At 43.4% G+C, this 25,106-nt stretch overlaps 1 protein-coding gene across 9 annotated transcripts in view; it reads right to left on the bottom strand.

Moving 5' to 3' along the window:
* Positions 1–25,106, bottom strand: part of LOC137376165 (utrophin-like) — a 904,611-nt gene that overhangs the window by 54,587 nt on the left and 824,918 nt on the right. For all 9 annotated transcript variants that reach the window (XM_068044198.1, XM_068044197.1, XM_068044199.1 and 6 more), the window contains one exon: positions 3,337–3,574. In XM_068044198.1, coding sequence (XP_067900299.1) covers positions 3,337–3,574 — 238 coding nt within the window. The remainder of the gene's footprint in view (positions 1–3,336; positions 3,575–25,106) is intronic.

Raw genomic sequence — 25,106 nt, forward strand, 5'->3', positions numbered from 1 at the left:
AATTTACTCTTGTTGGAGATGGTCATTGCCTGGCAGTTGCATGGCACAAGTGTTACTTGCCACTTATCAGGCCAAGCCTGAATGTTGTCCAGGTCTTGTTGCATGTGGGCATGGACTGCTTCATTATGAGGAGTTGTGAATGGAACTGAACACTGTGCAATCATCAGAGAACATCCCCACTTCTGACCTTATGATGGAAGGAAGGTCATTGATGAGGCAGCTGAAGATGGTTGGGCCTGATGAACTCCTGCAGCAATGTCCTGGGGCTGAGCTGAATGGCCTCCAACAATGCCAACTATGTTCTAGATATGACTCCAGCCAATGGAGAGCTTTCTCCATCCCGAACCCCATTGGTTTCAATTTTACCAGGGCTCCTTGATGTCACACTCAGTCAAATGCTGCCTTGTCAAGGGTAGTCATTCTCACCTCACGTCTTTTATCCATGTTTGGACCAAGGTTGCAATGAGGTCTCGAGCCAAGTGGCCTTAGCATAACCCAAACTGAACACTGATGAGCAGGTTATTAGTAAGTGCTGCTTGACAGCACTGTCGATGACACCTTTCACCACTTTGCTGATTCCCAATGGGTATAACAAGATAGTCACCAGAAAGTTACTAATTTAATTACACACATAATTATACTAATTTTAGCAGAGATCATGAAATCATGTGCAAAGTTTGAAAGTGTAATGGGTGCTCACAACTCAAGGGGTTAACATGCTGTTATTTTATTTTATCTTTCCCCTTGCACCTATGATCTCTCTGGCCTAGTCCATTACATTTGCAGTTTTAATCTGCACAGTTATGCACAAGAATGCCGAAAAGCACTTTCTGATGATGCACAAATACTGCTGCGGCTTCAAAGGGAGATCGAATCTCAAATTCTCATTAAAAATGAGATTTAAGACAGTAACAATCAGTTATCTCCGCTCACAGGAGCTCTGCTCCTGGTAACAAAACCTTTATCGCAACCAATTTAAACTGGGGCAAGCCACATTTTCCAAACCATTTATTCACAGCACTTTCCCTTACATAGACAGCATGATAGAGCTGTACAATGCGGTGTCACAATTCTCTCATGTGTGAGCAATGCATTGTTCACTCTGAGTGCTAAGCACTTGCTGCAATACAGGTGCAGTCTGTAAACAGCTGCTAAAAATAACTGACTACTGATTAGTGCATAGAATGTGTCTTAGTTTACAGCAATCTTGAATAAATTAAAAATATTCCAAGGTCTTGAAGTGCTCTGTCAGCACCTGAACATTTAGTTTCCTTTGAGGTGTATACATTGGCACAGTTAGGTCATTGGAATGGCTGTTATTACCTGAAAGAAATAGTACAAATCTGCTTAATGTTAAATTTCAACAAATGAAACGGAATCTGATAAGTACTGAACAATACCTAGTACTACTGCGTGGGATGCTGCTGATTTGATTACTGAATGCCTTGTTTATGCTGAGTTAATCACAGGAAGTTACTATTGCTCATGAGTTTGTACAGAACTCCTTCATCAGTTAGTTATGCAGCATAACTAAAGGGAAGCATGACTTTTGTGTGGTACAGTTTAAATTTTCAGTAGAATGGCTGGAGTTCTATCACTAATATAACCAATTGTTATACTGTATAATGTCGCTGTGCTCAACAACTTTCACTTTAATTTAATAAAATGTTCCAGTGTTTCACAGAGGCAAAACTGAAGACAGTGAGGAAAGACGAGTTAAAGGATTGGACTGAAGGCATGGTCAAAGAGATGAATTTTGGGGAGAGAGTTAATAAGGTGGAGAGGTTTAGTGTGAGAGGCGAAGATGTCTGAAGGCAGCGCAGACCAGGGTGGATGGCTGGAGATGCAAAGCAGATCAGAACTGGAAGGGTGAAGGGCTGGTACACTGGTCCAGAGAAAGGCATAGGTCAGCAAGTGTAAGGTTGTGCAGAGTCTTGTAAATGAAGACAAGGGTTTTGAATTTAGCTCAAATGCTTCAGCCTGTTTTTGTAGTGCAGGTAAAGCATCACCCTGTGGCTTGTTTGTGGAGTCAGTGATGTTTGTGTGTTGGTTATTGTGATGCATGAAGTACTTTGTTTGGTCCATTTTATCTAGGTGCTATTTGTTTACATTTGTTGCAGTTTTAAGCAAGTGGCTGCAATGTTTTATCTGTACTGCTGGCACTTTGGGATGCTCAAGGCAACTATAATGAGGGAGGTAGTTATAGCTGGTCCCTCATGAGAGTTAGAACTAGACAATAGCTAGTTATTTCTCTTCTGCACCATCAGTGACTCAGAGAAATGTACTTCTGCTCAGGCTATAGCCATATTCACATGAAGAAAATTCCTATTTTATCTATAGGGGAAAAGCAGCATGCATCACCTAAACTGAAACAAATGCCACTTAAATAAAATTGACCGAACAAACCACTTGACCAAGGCTACATCACAATGAACAACTCAACTGAGCCATAAATGATGTACAGAAGTAGTTTATATCAGCACCTTTTAAAAAATTACATTTGAATAATACTGCACGGAAGACAATTTCTGTTTTGAAAATTAACATCCCAAATGACAGAGCCTTAACTCCTGTGGCTGATAATAAATGCTAGGCTAGGACAGGATTAGGTCAGCCCCTATTCCTATGATAAAAAGAGTCAGGTGACATTTACTACACACACACAGGAATGGCGAGTGCAGTGAATAAAGGAAGGCAAACAACACCTGCACAATGTTACCTTGGCATAGGCCAATTCCTTCAGCAGAGGGGAGAAAATCAGGGAAAATATCCTCTGGAATCTCAACTTATGCAATATGATCAAATAATCAGATTCTCAGTTTCAATTGGTTTTGGGTAATGGCTTTGGAATTTCTGCAAAGCAAATAAAGTTTTACTGTGGTATCTCGAATGGTACGGGCAATGACCTTGAATGTAAATCAACCGTTACCACCAGGCTGCAGTTTCATTTCAGCTGAATTTCATATATTCAGAGGCAATCCAGCAACGTCTGGTGCCAGTTTGGAAGACAGACCAGAACCTCAATTAATACAACACACTTCAAATAATTGGCAAATTGTTGTGTGTGTACCTTTATCCATTAGTTCCCATCAGACTGAATGCCTGAAATAAAAACAAGAAATGCTGGAACCACTCAGCAGGTCTGGCAGCATCTGTGGAAAGAGAAGCAGAGTTAACGTTTCGGGTCACTGACTCGAAACGTTAACTCTGCTTCTCTTTCCACAGATGCTGCCAGACCTGCTGAGTGGTTCCAGCATTACTTGTTTTTATTTCAGATTTCCAGCATCCGCAGTATTTTGCTTTTATTATATGACTGAATGCCTGATTAGGCCATACCTCTTCTAGGAGCTTTCGCAATCGGCATAATTGTGACTCCAGTTGTTTGTTGTGGTCCTCCAAAATCTGCATTCTAGCCTCAAGTCGCCCCTTGTGTTGTCGTAGGAGCTTAGCCTCAGCCAGGAGCTCAGCATCTTGACAATTCTGCTGAGTTGGTGAGAAGGGTGGTGATGGCAGGGGTTTTATATCTCTCAGGATCTGCTGCTGCTTTAACCGTTCATACTCAGCTTGTAGATTTCTGTGATGACAAAAGCAATTAGAATTTGAGTTCATTTTATGGGTGCCACTTCCATCATCCAGCGTCTTGAATTCTTTTATAGTGCCACATAAGCAAGCTTTGAATAATTCATCAAAAAATGCCTACACACCATCTTATTACACAAAGTGTTATTTCTCCAGGTATTGAATTTGTGCTTGCTCACATTTTCATGAGTGCTGGTGACTCTCCAGTACCTCACTCAAGTCACCATGATCCGCATATGAGCATTGATCATTGGATTCCTTTGTCGGGGGTCGGGGAGTGGTGGGCGTGTGAGGGGAGTTGTTTAGGCAAGCAACCCCAGTGCTGTCCTCAACTGCTATCCACACACTTCCAGGTGGTTACCAAATAGTGATCACCAGGCACTGAGACTAACAGTAGAATACTTACACTGCAAGTTTCACCCGAGATCTCATCAGGTAACTAAAGTGAGAGTTGACTTTTGCCATAGTAGAGTGAGTGTAGGATAGCTGGACTTTCCCACTCCACCACTGTGTGTATAAGAAAATGCTAGTGATCGTGCCAATTTATCTCATTCTAGGTTAGCATCCTAGTACATTGTAAAAGGCAGCATATGATACATCTATATCATATGAATTAAATCTAAAACAGTGGGGAACTGGGAAGTATTAAAGGCTTGACACTGACCTCTGATCAGAGTTCAATTCCAGCCCAGATTGATGGGATGACAATTTCCATTGTCTGTAAGGGTTCTCAGTCAGAAACAGCACATATCTACACCAACTGGCAATGTCAGATAGGTGCAGGATGGATGGTGTTGGAAAAACCCCCACACTGGTGCATTAGCTAGTTCTGTTCCAAGATTGGGGCTGAAGCATGCAGCCAGGACAGTGTAGAGGGAGATTCACTCTGCATCCGCTATGCTGGGTCCAACATAGAGTAACTTCTGATCTCATTAAGCAAGGGATGAGTTTAGGCACTGGATTCCTCAGAGCATCCCTCACATTGACGAGCACTGAAATGAACCATCTCTGAATTTGTCCAGTAGAGATCATCTGACTCAAACCTGCCTTCCTGGTGTGTGTGGCTCAGCTACTCACTGAGTATACTCACATGTACAGATTCTTTTGCAAAGCTGCCAATCATTATAATGAAATATTACAACAGGACACTAGTTTCTTAATGAGGATTAGATGTAATGAATATTTAATACTTGAGTACTGCTGAAAATAGAGAATGTTGTTGAAGCTGGGCAGTTAACTGCCAGTCACTGTAAACTGGTGCATTCTTCATGGAAATGCCTCTACCAGAGTTCACTTGCCAACCAATCAGCACTCTCTTCTCATGCCGTATAAGTTGTTGTTTTCCCTTACATTGGTTATTCTCGCAGATTGTTCTGATGTGTGAAAAATGAAAAACTTCGGCACGTCTCTATTTTCAGCAATATTCAAGTTCTGTTCTACTAAACGACTATATTTAATTCTTCTGAAAGTTAGGCTTCTGCAAGCTAGGAGACCATCTCTAATTAAAATTATCAGGTTTTTTAAAACAAATTCTTGGATATAGATGGACAGTGTCTGTTTATATTTACAAATCTGTCAATGTATGCTTCTTGGTTGGTTTGAAGAAACATATCGGGCGGCACAGTGGTTAGCACCGCAGCCTCACAGCTCCAGGGACCCGGGTTCAATTCTGGGTACTGCCTGTGCGGAGTTTGCAAGTTCTTCCCTGTGACCGCGTGGGTTTTCGCTGGGTGCTCCGGTTTCCTCCCACAGCCAAAGACTTGCAGGTGATAGGTAAATTGGCCATTGTAAATTGCCCCTAGTGTAGGTAGGTGACAGGGAATATGGGATTACTGTAGAATTAGTATAAATGGGTGGTTGTTGGTCGGCACAGACTCGGTGGGCCGAAGGGCCTGTTTCAGTGCTGTATCTCTAAATAAATAAAATAAAATAAATATCACTTTAATCACCTATACAAATTTTCTTGCAGAGATCTGCAAATGGTCACTTGCTGAGGTTCAGAATGACCATGCACAAACACTTTCTAGGGCTCGAGGATAGAAAATTGAGCTGGCTATTAAAACCACTTGGCTTTAAATTGTGGGGGGAGGGGGGGGGGGGCGGGGGGTGGTTAAACTAACTTGTCAGGGGGATGGGATACAGAGTGGAGGCACAGTAGGGGGTGATGCACAGTCAAATATAGAACAGAAATTAAGTCAGTCTTGAAGACAGGGCAAATATAGACCTGTTAAGGCACAAGCGAATAGTGCAAGGCTGGATTGCATCTATTTTAACGCAAGGAGTCTTACAAGTAAGGCAGATGAATTGAGGGTGTTGGTTAACACATGGGAATATGATATTATTGCTAACACAGAGACATGGTTGAGGGAAGGGCAGGACTGGCAGCTCTATATTCCAGGATATAGAATCTTCAGGCGTGACAGAGGAAGGTGTAAAAGAGGTAGCATTGCACTATTGCACAAAGAGTCAATTACTGCAGTGAGGAGGGATGATATCTTAGAAGGTTCCTCAAATGAGGCCATATGGGTAGAACACAAAAAAAAAAAGGGGGCAATCACTTTGCTGGGAGTGTACTACAGGCCTCCAAACAGCCAGGGAGAGATAGAGGAGCAAATATGCAGGTAAATCGCAGAGTGGTGTAAAGATAATTCTTTCTTTCTTTCTTTTGGGCCTCCTTATCTCGAGAGACAATGGATACGCGCCTGGAGGTGGTCAGTGGTTTGTGAAGCAGCGCCTGGAGTGGCTATAAAGGCCAATTCTGGAGTGACAGGCTCTTCCACAGGTGCTGCAGAGAAATTTGTTTGTTGGGGCTGTTGCACAGTTGGCTCTCCCCTTGCGCCTCTGTGTAAAGATAATAGGGTAATAGTATTAGGGGATTTCAACTTCCCCAATATTAACTGGGATGGTCTTAGTGCAAAAGGCTTAAAGGGGGTGGATTTCTTAAAGTGCATCCAAGAGAATATTTTGAGCCAGCATGTTGAAATTCCTAAAGAGAAGGGGCAGTACTGGACCTAATCTTAGAGAATGAAGCTGGACAAGTGGTGGAAGTGTAAGTGGGGGTGCATTCTGGGGATAGTGACTTTAACTCTGTAAGGTTTAAGGTAGTTATTGAAAAGGACAAAGATGGACTGGAAATAAAGGTACTGAATTGGGGGAAGGCCGACTTCAATATGATAAAACAGGATCTGGCCAAAGTGGACTGGGAGCAGCTACTTGTAGGAAAGTCTACATCAGACCAGTGGAAGTCATTCAAAGAGGAAAGAGAGAGAGTTCAGGGCCAACATGTTACCGTAAAGGTGAAGGGTAGGACCAACAAGTCCAGGGAACCCTGGATGTCAAGGGATATAGAGGATTGGATAATGAAAAAAAAGGAGGCTTATGGCAGATTCAGAGGGCTGAAAACAGCGGAGGCCCAAGAGGAGTATAGAAAGTGCGGGGGCGGGACGGGTACTTAAAAAGTAATTAGGAGAGCGAAGAGGCGGCATGAAAAAACACTGGCGGGCAAGATAAAGGAAAATCCCAAGGCATTTTATAAGTATATTAAGGGCAAGAGGATAACCAAGGAAAGAGTAGGGCCCATTAAGGACCAAAGTTGCAATCTGTGTCTGGAGCCAGAGGAAGTAGGTGAGGTTTTAAATGATTACTTTTCATCTATGTTCACTATGGAGAAGAACAATGTAGATGTAGAGATCAGGGAGGGGGGGCTGTGATACAATTCAACAAATTAGCATTGAAAGGGAGGAGTTATTAGCGGTTTTAGTGGGCTTAAAAGTGGATAAATCCCCAGGCGCAGGTGAGATGTAGCCCAGGCTGCTATGTGAGGCAAGGGAGGAGATTGCATGGGCTCTGACACAAATTTTCAAATCCTCTCTGGCCACAAGAGAGGTACCAGAGGACTGGAGGACAGCGAATGTGGTACCATTATTCACAAGGGGTAGCAGGGATAAACCAGGTTGGTGAGTCTAACATCAGTGGTGGGAAACTACTGGAAAAAATTCTGAGGGACAGGATTAATCTCCACTTGGAGAGGCAGGGATTAATCAAAGATAGTCAGCATGGCTTTGTCAGGGGGAGATCATGTCTACCCAATTTGATTGAATTTTCGAGGCGGTGACTAGGTATGTGGATGAGGGTAAAGCAGTTGATGTAGTCTACATGGACTTAAGTAAGGCTTTTGATAAGGTCCCGCATGGGAGATTGGTCAAGAAGGTAAGAGCCCATGGGATCCAGGGCATTTGGCAAATTAGATCCAAAATTGGCTTAAGGCAGGAGGCAGAGGGTGATGGTCGAAGGTTGTTTTTGTGATTGGAAGCCTGTGACCAGTGGTGTACCACAGGGATTGGTGCCAGGACCCTTGCTGTTTGTAGTGTATATTAATGATTTAGGAAGATAGGAACAGGAATAGGCCATTCAGCCCCTCGAGCCTGTCCCGCCATTCAATGAGATCATGGTTGATCCGCAGCCTAACTCCATATACTTGCCTTTGGCCCATATCCCTTAATATCTTTGTTTAACAAAAATCTATCTATCTCAGACTTAAAATTAACAACTGTTCTAACTTCAACTGCTGTTTGTTGGAGAGAGTTCCAAACCTCTACCATTCTTTGCGTGAAGAAGTGCTTCCTAACATCTCTCCTGAACAGTCTGGCCCTAATTTTTAGACTATGCCCCCTAGTTTTAGAATCTCCAACCAGTGGAAATAGTTTATCTTTATTTAGCCTGTCTTTTCCTGTTAATGTCTTAAAGAGTTCAATTAGATCACCCCTTAACCTTCCAAATTCTAGCGAAAACAGGCCCAATCTCTCCTCGTAACTTAACCCCTGTAGTCCAGAGTATCATTCTTTTAAACCTACGTTGCACTCCCTCCAAGGCCAATATATCCTTCTTAAGGTGTGGTGCCCTAATCTGCTCACAGTACTCCAAGTGGGGTCTGACCAGGGTTTTGTACAGCTGCAGCATAACCTCTGTGTCTTTATACTCCAATCTTCTAGATATAAAGGCTAGCATTCCATTAGCCTTTTTGATTATTTTCTGCACTGGCTCGTGGCATTTTAAAGATCCATGCACCTGAACCCCCAAGTCTCTTTGGACATCCACTGTACTTAACCTCTTCCCATTTAGAAAGTACCCTGCTCTATCCTTGTTTGGTCCAAAATGGATAACCTCACACTTGCCCACACTGAAATCCATCTGCCACAGTTTTGCCCACTCACCTAGTCTGTCAATATCTCCTTGCAATTTTGTGCTATCATCTAGACTGTCTACAATGCCGCTTAACTTTGTATCATCAGCAAATTTGGATATATGACTTACTATGCCATCATCCAAGTCGTTAATGAATATTGCGAATAATTGAGGCCCAACACAGATCCCTGTGGGACACCACTACTCACATCCTGCCAATCAGAGTACTTGCCCATTATCCCCACTCTCTGTCGCCTACCAGTCAACCAACTTCCTAACCATGTCAATAATATGCCCTCAAATCCATGGGCTTTTACCTTAGTTAACAGTCTGTTATGTGGGACTTTATCAAATGCCTTCTGGAAGTCCATATAAATAACATCCATAGACATTCATTCCCCTGTCCACTACCGTAGTCACCTCTTCAAAAAATTCAATGAGATTTGTCAGGCATGACCTTCCCGTCATGAATCCATGCTGGCTGTCCCTGATCCACTGAAAATTTTCTAGGTGTTCAGTCACCCTATCCTTGATTATAGACTCCAGCAACTTCCCCACTACAGATGTCAGGCTAACTGGTCTGTAATTTCCTTGGTTCCCCCTTTCACCCTTCTGAAAAAGTGGAATGACATGTGCAACTTTCCAATCCAGAGGGACCAGTCCTGAATCTAGGGAACTCTGAAAGACTATAGTTAGGGCATCTACAATGTGCTCCCCTACTTCCTTTAACACCCTCGGATGGAAACCATCAGGTCCTGGGGATTTTTCACTCTTTAGTTCCATTAATTTCCTTGTTACTGATGTTTTACTTACATTAATTGTATTAAGTCCCTGTCCCCTATCGGCTATTAATTTTTTCGGGATTTCTGACAAGTTATCCTCCTTTTCAACTGTAAATACTGAGGCAAAGTAATTGTTCAACATGTCTGCCATTTCCTCATTATCAATGACAATATCTCCATTTTCAACTTTTAGTTGGGCCTACATTGCTCTTGACCACCCGCTTTCCCTTTATGTAACTATAAAATTTCTTCTTACTGATTTTGATGTCCCTTGCCAGTTTCTTTTCATAATCCCTTTTAGTAGCTCTTATAAGCTGCTGTGTGACCCTTTGCTGTCTTTGTATTTATCCCACTTGGCCGGATCTGCGCTGTGTTTTGCATTTTTGTAAGCCCTTTCTGTTTGTTTTATGCTATCCCTAATCTCTTTAGCTGTCCATGGCTGTTTTTTCTGTGAAGTGGAGCTTTTTCCTCTCAGGGGTATATACTTGCTCTGTATTTCGTTAAATGTTTCTTTAAATATTCTCCACTGTTCTTCAGTCGTTTGACCCATTAACAGATCTTCCCAGTTTACCGTGGACAGTCTCTGTCTCATCCCGGTAAAGTCAGCCTTACCCAAGTCTAAAATTCTAGTAGCTGATTCGTGCTTTTCACTTTCAAACGCTACCTTGACTTCGATCATGTTGTGATCACTATTTGATAAATGTTCAGGCACAATTAGGCTACTAATTAAATTTGGCTCATCACTCATAACTAAATCTAATATTGCCTGTCCCCTTGTTACATCTAGGACATATTGCTGTAGGAAACTACCCAGGACACATTCCAGAAATTCACTACCTTTCTGACAGGTGCTAGTCTGCTTCTCCCAATCTATGTGTAAGTTAAAATCCCCCATTAATACTACTCTGCCTTTGTTACACAGTCGCCTAATTTGTGCATTTATACAATCCAACACCTTAGAACTGCTACCAAGGGGTCTATACACAACATCTATTACAGTTTTAGATTCTTTTCTGTTCCTCAGTTCCACCCATAAGCTCTCCACTGGATGATTTCCCCTCATTATATCCTCCCTCATCAATGAGGTGATATTATTCTAATCAGTAAGGCTACTCCACCCCCTCTGCCATTTACCCTGTCCCTCCTGTAAACTTTATAAACAGGTATATTTAGTCCCCAGTCCCGACCATCCTGCAGCCACGTCTCCGCAATGGCCACCACATCATAATCTTCTATTTGAATTTGCGACTGCAGCTCATCTAGTTTATTCCTTACACTCTGTGCATTTGCATATAGAACTCTTATTTGGGCTATATCCCCTAACCTGTCCCTCAGCACTGATGCTTTATTCGCCTGTTTATTATTTCTCTCTTCTGGTTTAACCAGTATACTTCTTGCAGTTTTGCCATTACCTGCAGTTCCTGAAGTAGGGTTCCTGACTGTTTGTTTACTCTCTGCCCTGTTACTTATTTTTGAAACTGTATTGACTTCCCCTGAGGCCTCCTCCTCCTCCCCATTTACTAGTTTAAAGTCCTTGTGATCACCCTATTTCTCCTTTCCACTAGGACACTGGTCCCAGATAGGTTCAGGTGGAGCCAGTCCCAACGGTAGTTTCCTCCTGTCCCAATACTGATGCCAGTGCCCCATGAAATGGAACCCCCCTTTCCCACACGACTCCTTTAGCCAGGTGTCTTAGACGAGAATATAGGAGGCATGATCAGTAAGTTCACAGATAACACGAAAATTGGTGGTTCGTAAATAGTGAGGAGGAAAGTCTTAGATTACAGGATGATATAGATGGGCTGGTAAGATGGGCAGAGCAGTGGCAAATGGAATTTAATCCTGAGAAGTGTGAGGTGATGCATTTTGGGAGGACTAACAAATCAAGGGAATATACAATGGATAGTAGGACCCTAGGAAGTACAGGGGGTCAGAGGGACCTTGGTGTACTTGTCCATAGATCACTGAAGGCAGCAACACAGGTAGATAAGATGGTTAGGAAGGCATATGGGATACTTGCCTTTATTAACCGAGGCACAGAATATAAGACCAGGGAGGTTATGATGGAGCTGTACAAAATGCAAGTTAGGCCACAGTTTGGGGACTGTGTACAGTTCTGGTCGCCACACTATAGGAAGGATGTGATTGCACTGGAGAGGGTGCAGAGGAGATTCACCAGGATGTTGCCTGGGCTGGAGCATTTCAGCTATGAAGAAAGACTTGATAGGCTAGGGTTATTTTCCTTAGAGCAGAGAAGGCTGAGGGGGGACCTGATTGAGGTATACAAAATTATGAGGGGCATAGATAGGAAGAAACCTTTTCCCTTAGCGGAGGTGTCAATAACCAGGGGGCATAGATTTAAGGTAAAGGGCAGGTGGTTTAGGGGGGATTTGAGGGAAAAGTTTTCATACAGAGGGTGGTTGGAATCTGGAACACACTGCCTAAAGGGGTGGTAGAGGCAGGAACCCTCACAACATTTAAGAAGTATTTAGATGAGCACTTGAAACGCTATAGCATATAAGGCTATGGGCCAAGTGCTGGAAAATGGGATTAGAATACATAAGCTTGATGGCTGGCACGGACACAGTGGGCCGAAGGGCCTGTTTCTGTGCTGTATAACTCTATGCCTCCAATACACGGGCTAGCTTTCATTAAAACAAATGCACACAGAAATGTGCGTGTTATACTATCCGTGTTTTGTCAAAGCCACTTAAACATATTTAGTCATTTGTGCACTCCTCCCTCCATCGGGTCAATGTAAGGTTATCATATATTCCCAGGCCATTTTTCTGATCTGTGGAAGCATGTATCAACCATCACATCTCTATTCCACCCTCTAGGGGCCACCAGGGGCAAAGGAGTACTTTTAATAGGAATGACAGAGGTCGCAAATGCTGCAAACAGCCAACTGGACACATAAAGGTAACATGTAACAGTAACCAAGAGCATTCGCAAAAAAAAAAAAAAAAATTCTAACTAATATTTTGATGCAGTAATGCAAATTAAATCGAGACATGCGATGGAAATGTTATTCCGGTGGTAATCCTTAGCATTTCCCCCTCTCCAGCAACCAAAGTCAGCATCTGATTAAAGGGTAACTAACTCCAAGTGGTAAAATCAATTGATTCATCTCAATATTTCCTTCATCTAAATGCTACTTTTCTCATTCTTCTAGTATTCTGTTCTCACATAGGCCAAGTGATCTGTCACATATTATTTTGCTAATTGTGAATAACAGATATCTTTGTAGACTTTGTAAAGTTGCATTCCTATGAAATCATGGGTGTTTGAATTCTGGAGCTCTTGTAACTTAAAAACACAGGGCAGATACATTCTATAGAGGTTTAATTACCCTGAAGAGATTGCCTGGAATCATTAATGCTGCCAACTCTTCAAACTGACAAGAGCAAAAACAAGGAGTGAAGAAAATAATTACTTCAGAATGTAGAGTGCAAAATCTAAGCTGTATGTGTTTGTGGGCCCACATAAAAAGCTAATCTTTCTTAGAGATATAATCAACACAGACAAGACAGAGAAAGAAAACTGAACTGGAAGCAAGACAGATTGATCAGATAGGTCATTGAAGTAGTTGGAAAGGTCACACAGAAAGTCACTATCAAGGCTGTATACTACATCCCCTACTGAAAGGAGAGGAATGGCTTTGATCTCAGCCTTTGCAATGTAGCCCTTCACATCTTGCATGAATTTCCCTAGTACTGTCTATTTAATGTTATAGGCAGCAGTTGATTTCCTCATATACACATCACCATGTGAAAAACCAGAATGGGAACAGCTTTTCCTTGTCTAACTTATCTAAGCCTGTCATAATCTTGTACACTCCTATTAAAACTCCCCTCAATCTCCTTTGTTCTAAGAACAACTTCAGCTTTTCCAACCTAACCTTGCAACTAAAATTCCCCATCCCAGGAACCATTCTGGTAAATCTCCTCTGCACCCTCTCAAGGGCCCTCACATCCTTCCTGAAGTGTGGTGACCAGAAATGGACACAATACTCTAGTTGGAGCATAACCAGAGTTTTATAAAGGTTCAGCATAACTTCCTTGCTTTTGTAATCAATGCCTCTATTTTTGAAGCCCAGAATCCCACATGCTTTACTAACCCAAAACGTCCTGTTACCTTCAAAGATCGATGTGCATGCAACTCCAGGATCCTCTGTTCCTGCCAACTCTTTAGAACTGTGCCATTAAGTATATATTAGCTCTCCCTATTCCTTCTGCTAAAATGCATCAGCTCACACTTGTCAGTATTAAATTTCATCTGCCACCAGTCTGTCCATTTTGCGAGCCTATCAATGGCCTGTTGCAGGCGGTTCATATCATTCTCACTGTTTGGCACACCTCCCAGTTTGGTGCCATCGGCAAAGTTTGAGATTCTACTCTGTATCCCAAGATCCAAGTCATTTATATAGCAAAAAAAGCAGTGGTCCCAGCACTGACCCTTGGGGGAGCACGACTGTCTCCCATCCTCCAGTCTGAAAAGCAACCATTTACTACGACTCGCTGTTTTCTGTCCTTAAGCCAATTTTTTATCCAATTGGACACTGACCCTCCTGTTCCATGAGCCTCAATTTTGTTCACCAGCCTTTTACAAAGAACAAAGAACAGTACAGCACAGGAACAGGCCCATTCAGCCCTCCAAGCCTGCGCCGATCTTGATGACTGCCTAAACTAAAACCTTCTGCACTTCCGGGGACCGTATCCCTCTATTCCCATCCTATTCATGTATTTGTCAAGATGCCTCTTAAACGTCGGTGGGTGGTACCCTATCAAATGCTTTCTGAAAATCCATATAAACAACCTCCACCACATTCCCTTCATCAATCTTCTGTGTTACTTTATCAAAAGATTCCATTAGATTCATCAAGTATGATCTGCCTTTTACAAATTTGTGCTGGCTATCCTTAATAACTCGAACCTCTCCAAGTGTCTGTTGATTGTTTTTCCCGGATTATTGTTCCTTACCCACCACTGATGTTAAACTAACTGGCCTGTAGTTGCTAGGACTGTCCTTACACCCTTTCTTGAATAATTTGACACTCTCCAATCTTCTGGCACTTCCCCTGCATCCAGGGAAGAGTGGAAGATCATGGCAGGCCCTTCTGCTATCTCGATCCATACTTTCTTTAACAACCTGGGATGCAAGCCACCCGGACCAGGTGACAAACACAGAAAGATAGAAAATAGGAGCAGGAGTAGGCCATTCGGCCCTTTGGGCCTGCTCGATCATTCAAAAAAGATCATGGCTGATCATCTAATTCAGTACCTTGTTCCCGCTTTTTCCCCATATCCCTTGATCTCTTTGGCATTAAGAAATATATCTATCTCCTTCTTGAATATATTTAATGATTTGGCCTCTATTGCCTTCTGCGGTAGAGATTTCCACAGGTTCACCACCCTCTGAATGAAGGAATTTCTCATCTCGGTTCTAAATGGCATACCCTGTATCCAGAGACTGTGACCCCTGGTTCTGGACTCCCCAACCACCGGGAACATCCTCCCTGCATCTAGCCTGTCTAGTCCTGTTAGAATTTTATAGGTCTCTATGAGATCCCCTCTCATTCTTCTAAACTCTCGTGAATATAGGCCGAGTCAACCCAATCTCTCCTCATACGTCAATCCTGACATCCCAGGAATCAGCCAAGTAAATCTTCTTTGCACTCCCTCCATGGCAAGAACATCCTTCCTCAGATAAGGAGACCAAAACTGCACACAATATTCCAATTGTGGTCTCACCTAGGCCCTGCATAACTGCAGTAAGACATCCTTGCACCTGTACTCAAATCCTCTTGCAATGAAGGCCAACATACCATTCGCCTTCCTAATTGCTTGCTGCACCTGAATGCTTGCTTTCAGTGACTGCTGCACAAGGACACCCAGGTCTCATTGCACCTCCCCCTTTCCCAATCTATCACCATTCAGATAATAATATGCCTTTCTGTTTTTACAACCAAAGTAGATAACCTCACATTTATCCACATTATACTGCATCTGCCATGCATTTGCCCACTCACCCAACTTGTCCAAATCACATTGGAGTCTCTTTACATCCTCCTCACAACTCACTTCCCCCACCCCAGCTTTGTGTGGTCTGCAAACTTGGAAATGTTACATTTAGTTCCCTCACCCAAGTCATTAATATATATTGTTAATAGCTGGGGCCCAAGCACTGATCCCTGCGGTACCCCACTAGTTTAGTTTAGAGATACAGCACTGAAACAGGCCCTTAGGCCCACCGAGTCTGTGCCGACCATCAACCACCCATTTATACTAATCCTACACTAATCCCATATTCCTACCACATCCCCACCTGTCCCTATATTTCCCTACCACCTACCTATACTAGGGACAATTTATAATGGCCAATTTACCTACCAACCTGCAAGTCTTTTGGCATGTGGGAGGAAACTGGAGCACCCGGAGAAAACCCACGCAGACACAGGGAGAACTTGCAAACTCCACACAGGCAGTACCCAGAATTGAACCCGGGTCGCTGGAGCTGTGAGGCTGCAGTGCTAACCACTGCGCCACTGTGCCGCCCAAGTCACTGCCTGCCACCCGGAAAAGACCCGTTTATTCCTACTTTGTTTCCTGTCTGTCAACCAATTCTCAATCCATGCCAGTATATTACCCCCAATCCCATGTGCTTTAATTTTGCACACTCACCTCTTAGGTGGGACCTTATCAAAAGCTTTCTGAAAGTCCAAACACACCACATCCACTGGTTCTACCTTATCTATTCTACTAGTTACATCCTCAAAAAACTCCAGCAGATTTGTTAAGCATGATCTCCCTCTCGTAAACCCATGCTGACCTTGCCCAATCCCATTTATGCTTTCCAGGTGTTCTGCTATCACATCCTTTATAATAGACTCTAGCATTTTCCCCACTACTGACGTAAGGCTCACTGGTCTGTAGTTCCGTTTTTTCTCTCCCTCTCCTTTTAAATAGTGGGGTTACATTTTCCACCCTCCAATCTGTAGGAACTGCTCCAGAGTCTATAGAATTTTGGAAGATGACCACCAATGCATCCATTATTTCCAGAGCCACTTCCTTTAGTACTCTGGATTATCAGGCCCTGGGGATTTGTCAGCCTTTAACCCCATTAATTTCCCTAGCACTGTTTTTTTTTAACTAATACTGATTTCCTTCAGTTCCTCCCTCTCATTAGACCCTTAGTTCCCTAACATTTGTGGGCGGTTATTTGTGTCCTCCTTTGTGAAGACAGAACCAAAGTATGTGTTTAAGTGTTCTGCCATTTCTTTGTTCCCCATTATAATTTCCCCCGTTTCTGACTGTAAGGGATCTACATTTGTCTTCACTAATCTTTTTCTCTTCACATATTTATAGAAGCTTTTACAGTCAGTTTTTATGTTCCCCGCAAGTTTACTCTCATACTCTATTTTCCCCCGCTTAATCAACTTCTTTGTCCTCCTTTGCTGAACTCTAAACTGCTCCCAATCCTCAGACTTGCTGCTTTTTCTGGCAATTTTATATACCTCATCTTTGGATCTAATACTATCCCTAATTTCTTTTGTAAGCCACGGTTGAGCCACCTTTACGGTTTTATTTTTGTGCCAGACAGGAATGAATAAGTGTTGCAATTCATGCATACGTTGGTTAAATATTATCCATTGCCTATCCATCGTCAACCTGAGTGGCAGGCAATGACTAGTGAGGTACCGCAGGGATCAGTGCTAGGAACCCAGCTATTCACAATATATATTAATGATATAGATGAGGGAATTAAAAGTAATATATCCAAGTTTGCAGACGACACAAAGCTGGGTGGGAATGTGAGCTGTGAGGAGGATGCAGAGAAGCTCCAGTGTGATTTGGACAGGTTGAGTGAATGGACAAATACATGGCAGATGCAGTATAATGTGGATAAATGTGAGGTTATCCACTTTGGTGGCAAAAACAGAAAGGCAGATTATCTGAACAGCGATAGTTTGGGAAAGGGGGAGGTGCAGCGAGACCTGGGTGTCCTGGAGCACCAGTCGCTGAAAGTAAGCATGCAGGTGCAGCAGGCAGTTAAGAAGGCAAATGGTACATTGGCCTTCATAGCGAGAGGATTCGAGTACAGGGGCAAGGATGTCTTGCTGCAATTATACAAGGCCTCGGTGAGACCACATCTGCAAACATAGAAAATAGGAGCAGGAGTAGGCCATTTGGTCCTTCGAGCCTGGTCCGCCATTCATTATGATCATGGCTGATCATCCAACTCAGTAGCCTGTTCCGGCTTTCGTCCTATACCCTTTGATACCTTTAGACCCAAGAGCTATATCTAACTCCTTCTTGAAAACATACAATGTTTTGGCCTCAACTGCTTTCTGTGGTAGAGAATTCCACAGGCTCACCACTCTCTGGGTGAAGAAATTTCTCCTCATCTCAATCCTGAAAGGTTCACCCCATATCCTTAGACTATGACTCCTGGTTCTGGACTCCCCTACCATCGGGAACATCCTTCCTGCATCTACCCTGTCAAGTCCTGTTAGAATTTTATAGGTTTCTATGAGATCCCCTTTCACTCTTCTGAACTCCAGTGAAAATAATCCTAACCGACTCAATCTTTCTTCATACGTCAGTCGCGCCATCCCAGGAATCAGTCTGGTAAACCTTCGCTGCACTCCCTCTATAGCAAGAACATCCTTCCTCAGATGAGACGACCAAAACTGCACACAATATTCCAGGTGTGGCCTCACCAAGGCCCTGTATAATTGCAGCAAGACATCCCCTGCTTCTGTACTCGAATCCTCTCGTTACGAAGGCCAACATACCATTTGCCTTTTTTACCGCCTGTTGCACCTGCATGCTTACCTTCAGCGACTGGTGTACGAGAACACCCAGGTCTCGCTGCATATTCCCCTCTCTGTTTTTAGCTGTTCAGATAATAATCTGCCTTCCTGTTTTTGCTACCACAGTGGATAACCTCACATTTATCCACATTATACTGCATCTGCCATGCATTAGCCCACTCACTCAACTTGTCCAAATCACCCCGAAGCCTCTCTGCATCCTCCTCACAACTCACCCTTCCACCCAGTTTTGTGTCATCTGCAAATTTGGAGATATTACATTTCGTTCCCTCATTTAAATCATTAATGTATATTGTGAATAGCTGGGGTCCTAGCACCAATCCCTGCGGTACCCCACTAGTCACTGCCTGCCATTCGGAAAAGACCCATTTATCCCTTTGTTTCCTGTCCGCCAACCAATTTTTCTATCCATCGCATACACTACCCCAATCCCATGCGTTTTAATTTTACAGGCTAATCTCTTATGTAGGACTTTGTCGAAAGCAGCATTGTGTGCAGTTTTGGTCTCCTTATCTGAGGAAGGATGTTCTTGCTATGGGAGGGAACGTAGCGAAGGTTCACCAGACTGATTCCTGGGATGGCAGGACTGACGTATGAAGAGAGATTGGGACGATTAGGCTTGTATTCGCTGGAGTTTAGAAGAATGAGAGGGGATCTCATAAAAAACCTACAAAATTCTAACAAGACTGGACAGACTAGATGGAGGAACGATGTTCCTGATGGCGGGGGAGTCCAGGACCAGGGGTCACAGTCTAAGGAAAAGGGGTAAGCCATTTAGGACTGACATGAGGAGAGATTTCTTCACCCAGAGAGTGGTGAACCTGTGGAATTCTCTACCACAGAAAGCAGTTGAGGCCAAATCATTAAAATATATTCAAGAAAGAGTTAGATATAGTTTTTGGGACTAATGGGATCAAGGGATACGGGTGAAAGTGAGAACAGGTTACTGAGTTTGGATGATCAGCCATGATCGTATTGGATGGCGGAACAGGCTCAAAGGGCCGAGTCCTGCTCCTATTTTTCAACTTTTTTCTATGTTTCTGAAGTTCCTCCATCTACCATGGCCAACTCACACCTCATACCTTCATAGTTTCCTTTATTTAGATTCGGATTCAACTACTTCACTCTCCATCTTAATGAAGAATTCTATCATGTTATGGTCGCTCCTCCCCAAGGGACCCCGTACAAGATTGTTAATCCTTTCTCATTGCACAATACCCAGTCTAGGATAGTCTGTTCTCTAGTTGGTTCCTCAACGTATTGGTCTAAAAGACCGTCACATACACACTCCAGGAAATCCTCCTCCACAGTATTATTGCTAATTTGGTTTGACCAATCTATATGCAGATTAAGGTCACCCATGATTACAGTTGTACCCTTATTGTACTTATCTACCCTAAGCATAGCCAGCCTTTTTAGTACCTCCCCATCTCAATTTCTACCCTCGATACTGCTTCTACTATCTTCGCTTCTACCGATATTTTGATAACATTTCTCTTCCTTAACAAACACCGACACAAAGTACTTAAGTATATTAGCCCTGCCCTGTTGTCTAAGAATATATTACCCTCTTTGTCATTAATAGGCCCCACTCAGTGAACTGGATCAGCTACATAAATACTGTGGCTACAAGAGCAGGTCAGAGGCTGGGAATTCTGTGGGGGTAACTCACCTTCTGACTCCCCAATACCTGTCCCCATCTACAAGGCACAGGTGATGGAATACTCTCCACTTGCCTGGATGAGTGCAGCTCCAACAACTCAAGATGCTCGATACCATCCAGGACAAAGCAGCCCGCTTGATTGAGACCCTATCCACCACCTTCAACAGTCACTCCCTTCATCATTAATGCACAGTGGCAGCAGTACGTACCATCTACAAGATGCACTGCAGCAACTCACTAAGGCTCCTTCGACAGCACCTTCCAAACCTGCGACCTCTACCACCTAGAAGGACAAGGACACCAGATGTACGGGAACACCACCACGTGCAAGTTCCCCTCCGAGCAACACACCATCCTGACTTGGAACTATATCACTGTTCCTTCACTGTCGCTGGGTCGAACTCCCTTCCTAACAGCACTGTTGGTGTACTTACACCACATGGACTGCAGCGGTTCAAGAAGGCAGCTCACCACCACCTTCTCAAGGGCAATCAGGGACGAGCAACAAATGCTGGCCTAGACTGCAATGTCCACATCCTGTGAAAGAATTTTTAAAAACACCACCTCTTCCTACTCACTTAGTATTTAAATGCCAGTAGAATAATTTTGGGTTCGCTTTTATCTTGACTGCCATTCTATTTTCATATTGTCGCTTTGCCAGTCTTATTTTCCTCTTAACTTCGCCTCTCAACTTATTGTATATGACCTGGTTCTCACTTGAAGAATTCACCAGACATGCATCAGACACCCTCCTGTTTTTGTTTCATCATAATCTCTACCTTCCTCGTCATCCAAGGAGCCCTGTTATTGGGTTCCCTTATCATTTGTCCTTGTTGGAATGTACCTAGCCTGTACCTGAAGCAACTCTTCCTTAAAGATAGCCCATTTTTCCGATACAGCTCTTTCTGTCAGTCTTTGGTTCCACTCTATCTTGGCTAGATCCCTTCTCATCACGTTGAAATTAGCCCTCTTCCAATCTGGACGTTCTACCTTATTTCATTCCTTGCTTTTCTGCATTACTCGTCTAAACCTAATGATACAAGGATCACTCTTACCCAAGTGCTCCCTGATAGGCGCTTTGTCCATTTGGCCCACCTGATTTCCCAGCACCAGACCCAGCTGTAGCCGAACAGCGCCCAGCAGGTGAACAAGATGCTTGGAAACTAGCAGAATTACTGGGATGATCAGAAATATGTACAGTTGATGTAGACGTTCAGCCAGGATGTTATTGAATGCTGCAGCAGGTTCAATGGGCCCTATGGCTGACTTCTGCTCCTAATGCACATGTTCTTAATCAACAACTTTTATTTATATAGCACCTTTAAAGTAGTAAAACATCCCAAAGCACTTCACAGGAGCATTATCAAACAAAATTTGACAACGAATTACATGGACAACAATGACACAGAATATACAGCACAGAAACAGGCCATTCAGCTCAACTGGTGTTTACGCTCCACGAAATATGGTGTGCAACTTGAAGATGAAATTACAATTATCTGCATCATGTATATAGTCATAGAGTCGTACAGCATAGAAACAGGTCCTTCGGCACACCGCGTCCATGCCGACCATAATGCCTATCTATACTAATCCCACCTGCCTGCATTAATTCCATATCCCTCTATGCTTTGCTCATTCAAGTACCTGTCCAGATGCCTCTTAAATGTCGCTACTGTTCCTGCCTCCACCACCTCCTCAGGCAGCTCATTCCAGATACCCACTATTCTTTGTGTGAAAAATTTACCCCTTTGATCCCCTTTAAACCTCCTCCCTCTCACCTTAAATCTATGCCCTCTAGTTTTACTCACCCCTACCATGGGAAACAGACTCTGGCTATCTACCTTATCTATGCCTCTCATAATTTTATATACCTCTATCATGTCCCCTCTCAGCCTCCTTCGCTCCAGTGAAAACAGACCCAGCCTATCCAATATCTCATTATAACTCAAGCCCTCCAAACCAGCCAACATCCTTGTGAATCTTTTCTGCACCCTCTCTAGCTTAATCACATCTTTCCTGTAGTGTGGCGACCAGAACTGCACACAGTACTCCAAATGCAGCCTAACCAATGTTGTGTACAACTGTAACATGACGCCCCAACTCTTGCACTCAATGCCTCGGCCGATGAAGGCAAGCATGCCATACGCCTTCTTCACCACCCTGTCTATCTGTGTTGCCACTTTCAGGGAACTATGTACTTGCACACCAAGGTCTCTCTGCTCAACAACACTCCCCAGGGCCCTGCCATTCACTGCATATGTCCTGCACTGGTTTAACTTCCCAAAATGCATCACTTCACACGTCTGCATTAAATTCCATTTGCCACTCCCTTGCCCACTTTCCCAGTTGGTTTATATCCTGTTGTAACCCTAGACAACCTTCTTCACTGTCCACTATACCACCAATTTTGGTGTCATCTGCAAACTTACTAATCATGCCCTTTACATTCACATCCAAGTCATTAATATATAGGACAAACAACAGAGGGCCCAGCACCGTCCCTGCGGCACACCACTGGTCACCGGCCTCCAATATGAAAAACAATCCTCCACTACTACCCTCTGCCTCCTATCACCAAGCCAATTTTGTATCCAATTTGCGAGCTCACCCTGGATCCCATGTGTTCGAACCTTCTGGACCAGTCTACCATGCGGGACCTTGTCAAATGCCTTGCTAAAGTCCATGTAGACAACGTCCATTGCCCTGCCCTCGTCAATCCTCTTGGTCACCTCCTCGAAAAACTCAATCAAATTCGTGAGGCATGATTTCCCACGCACAAAGCCATGCTGACTATCCCTAATCAGACCATGCCTTTCCAGATGCATATAAATCCTGTCTCTCAGAATCCCTTCCAATAATTTTCCCACCACTGATGTAAGGCTCACTGGCCTGTAGTTCCCTGGCTTATCCCTGCTGCCCTTCTTAAATAAAGGCACATTCGCTATCCTCCCCTCTTCCGGTACCTCACCCATGGCTAATGATGATAAAAAAAATCTCTGCCAGGGCCCCAGCAATCTCCTCCCTTGCTTCCCATAGCATCCTAGGATACACCTGGTCAGGCCCTGGGGATTTATTCACCTTAATGCGCTTCAAAACCTCCAACACCTCCTCCTTTGTAATGTTGATATGGTCCAGGATATCGGTGTTCCCTCCCTTGAACTCACTAGCTTCCATGACCTTCTCCACGGTAAATAGGGACGAGAAATATTCATTTAAGACCTCGCCCATTTCCCGTGGCTCCACACATAGATTGCCACACTGATCCTTAAGGGGACCTACTCTCTCCCTAGCTACCCTTTTACTCTTAATATACTTATAGAATCTTTTAGGATTCTCCTTTATCTTATCTGCCAGGGAAATCTCATGGCCCCTTTTCGCCCTCCTAATTTCCTTCTTAAGTGTAGTCCTACATCCCCTATACTCCTCGAGGGACTTGCTCGATCCCAGCTGCCTGTACCTGACATATGCCTCCTTCTTTGTCCTGACCAGACCCTCAATATCCCTCGTCAACCAAGGTTTCCTAAACTTGCCAGCCTAGACCTTCCATCTAACAGGAACATGCTGTCCCTGAACTCTTCCTATCTCACTTTTAAAAGCCTCCCACCTGCCAGACGTTCCTTTACCTGTAAACAGCCTCTCCCATTCAACTTTTGAGAGTTCCTGTCTGATGCTGAAATTAGCCTTCCCCCAATTTAGGACTTCAACCTGAGGACCAGTCCTATCCTTTCTCATAACTATCTTGAAGTATGGACAAATTTATGAAAGAAGAAATAAAGAAATTGCATATATAGCACCTTTCACATATTCAGGATGTCCCAAACTGCTTCAGAGGCAATTAGTTGTTTTTGAAGTGCAGTCAATTGTTGTGTTGTAGTTAAATACAATGTCTGCAAACAGGATGTGAGACAAATGACTAGTTAATCTGTTTTTGGTGACATTGATTGAGGCATAAATGTTGGCCAGGAGAATCTCTCTGTTCTTCTTAAAATAAATCCATGGCGGCACAGTGGCGCAGTGGTTAGCACCGCAGCCTCACAGCTCCAGCGACCCGGGTTCAATTCTGGGTACTGCCTGTGTGGAGTTTGCAAGTTCTCCCTGTGTCTGCGTGGGTTTTCTCCGGGTGCTCCGGTTTCCTCCCACATGCCAAAAGACTTGCAGGTTGGTAGGTAAATTGGCCATTATAAATTGCCCCTAATATTAGTAGGTGATAGGGACAGGTGGGGATGTGGTAGGAATTATGGGATTAGTGTAGGATTAGTATAAATGGGTGGTTGATGGTCGGCACAGACTCGGTGGGCCGAAGGGCCTGTTTCAGTGCTGTATCTCTAAATCTAAAATCTATAACAAGTAGATCGGGATCTTTATTTATATTCCCATCCGATGAAAGGAACACAGAAATAATGGCAATGTCAATGGTAAGGAAATGTTTGAGATTATAAAGGATATATCAAACTCTCATCCAAAGAATTCATAAGGAGCAGTCAATATTGATTTGAAAACAAAAGGCAAATCTTCACTAATCTACTGAAATCTTTTGCTAAGCTATCCAGCAGATATACTTGGACTTTCAGAAGACATTTCATGATGGGCCGAAGGGGCTGTTTCTGTGCTGTATAACTCTATGACATTTTGACATGTGAGGCTTGTTACAAAGAGTTAAGACTTTGGAGTTCAACTGAAAATTCGTTATTTATTAGCTTGGATAGAGGATTGGCTAATCAACGGAAAACAGAGAGTCGGGATAAATGGGTCTTTTTCTGGTTGGCAAGATGTAACTAGTGGGGTGCCACAGGGTTCGGTCCTCGGGCCCCAACTACTTACAATCTATATTAATGACTTGGATGCAGGGATAGAAGGTACTATAGCCAAATTTGCAGATGACACTAAAATAGGTGGGGCAGTAAGTTGCAATAAAGAAATAAGAAATCTACAAATGGATATGGATAGATTAGATAAATGGCCAAAATTTGGCAGATGGATTTTAACGTGGATAAGTGTGAGGTTATCCATTTTGGTCGGAAGAATAGAAAGGCAAATTATCTAAATGGAGAGAAACTTC

This window comes from Heterodontus francisci, chromosome 13, assembly GCF_036365525.1.
Source record: "Heterodontus francisci isolate sHetFra1 chromosome 13, sHetFra1.hap1, whole genome shotgun sequence".
Classification (NCBI taxonomy): Eukaryota; Metazoa; Chordata; class Chondrichthyes; order Heterodontiformes; family Heterodontidae; genus Heterodontus; species Heterodontus francisci.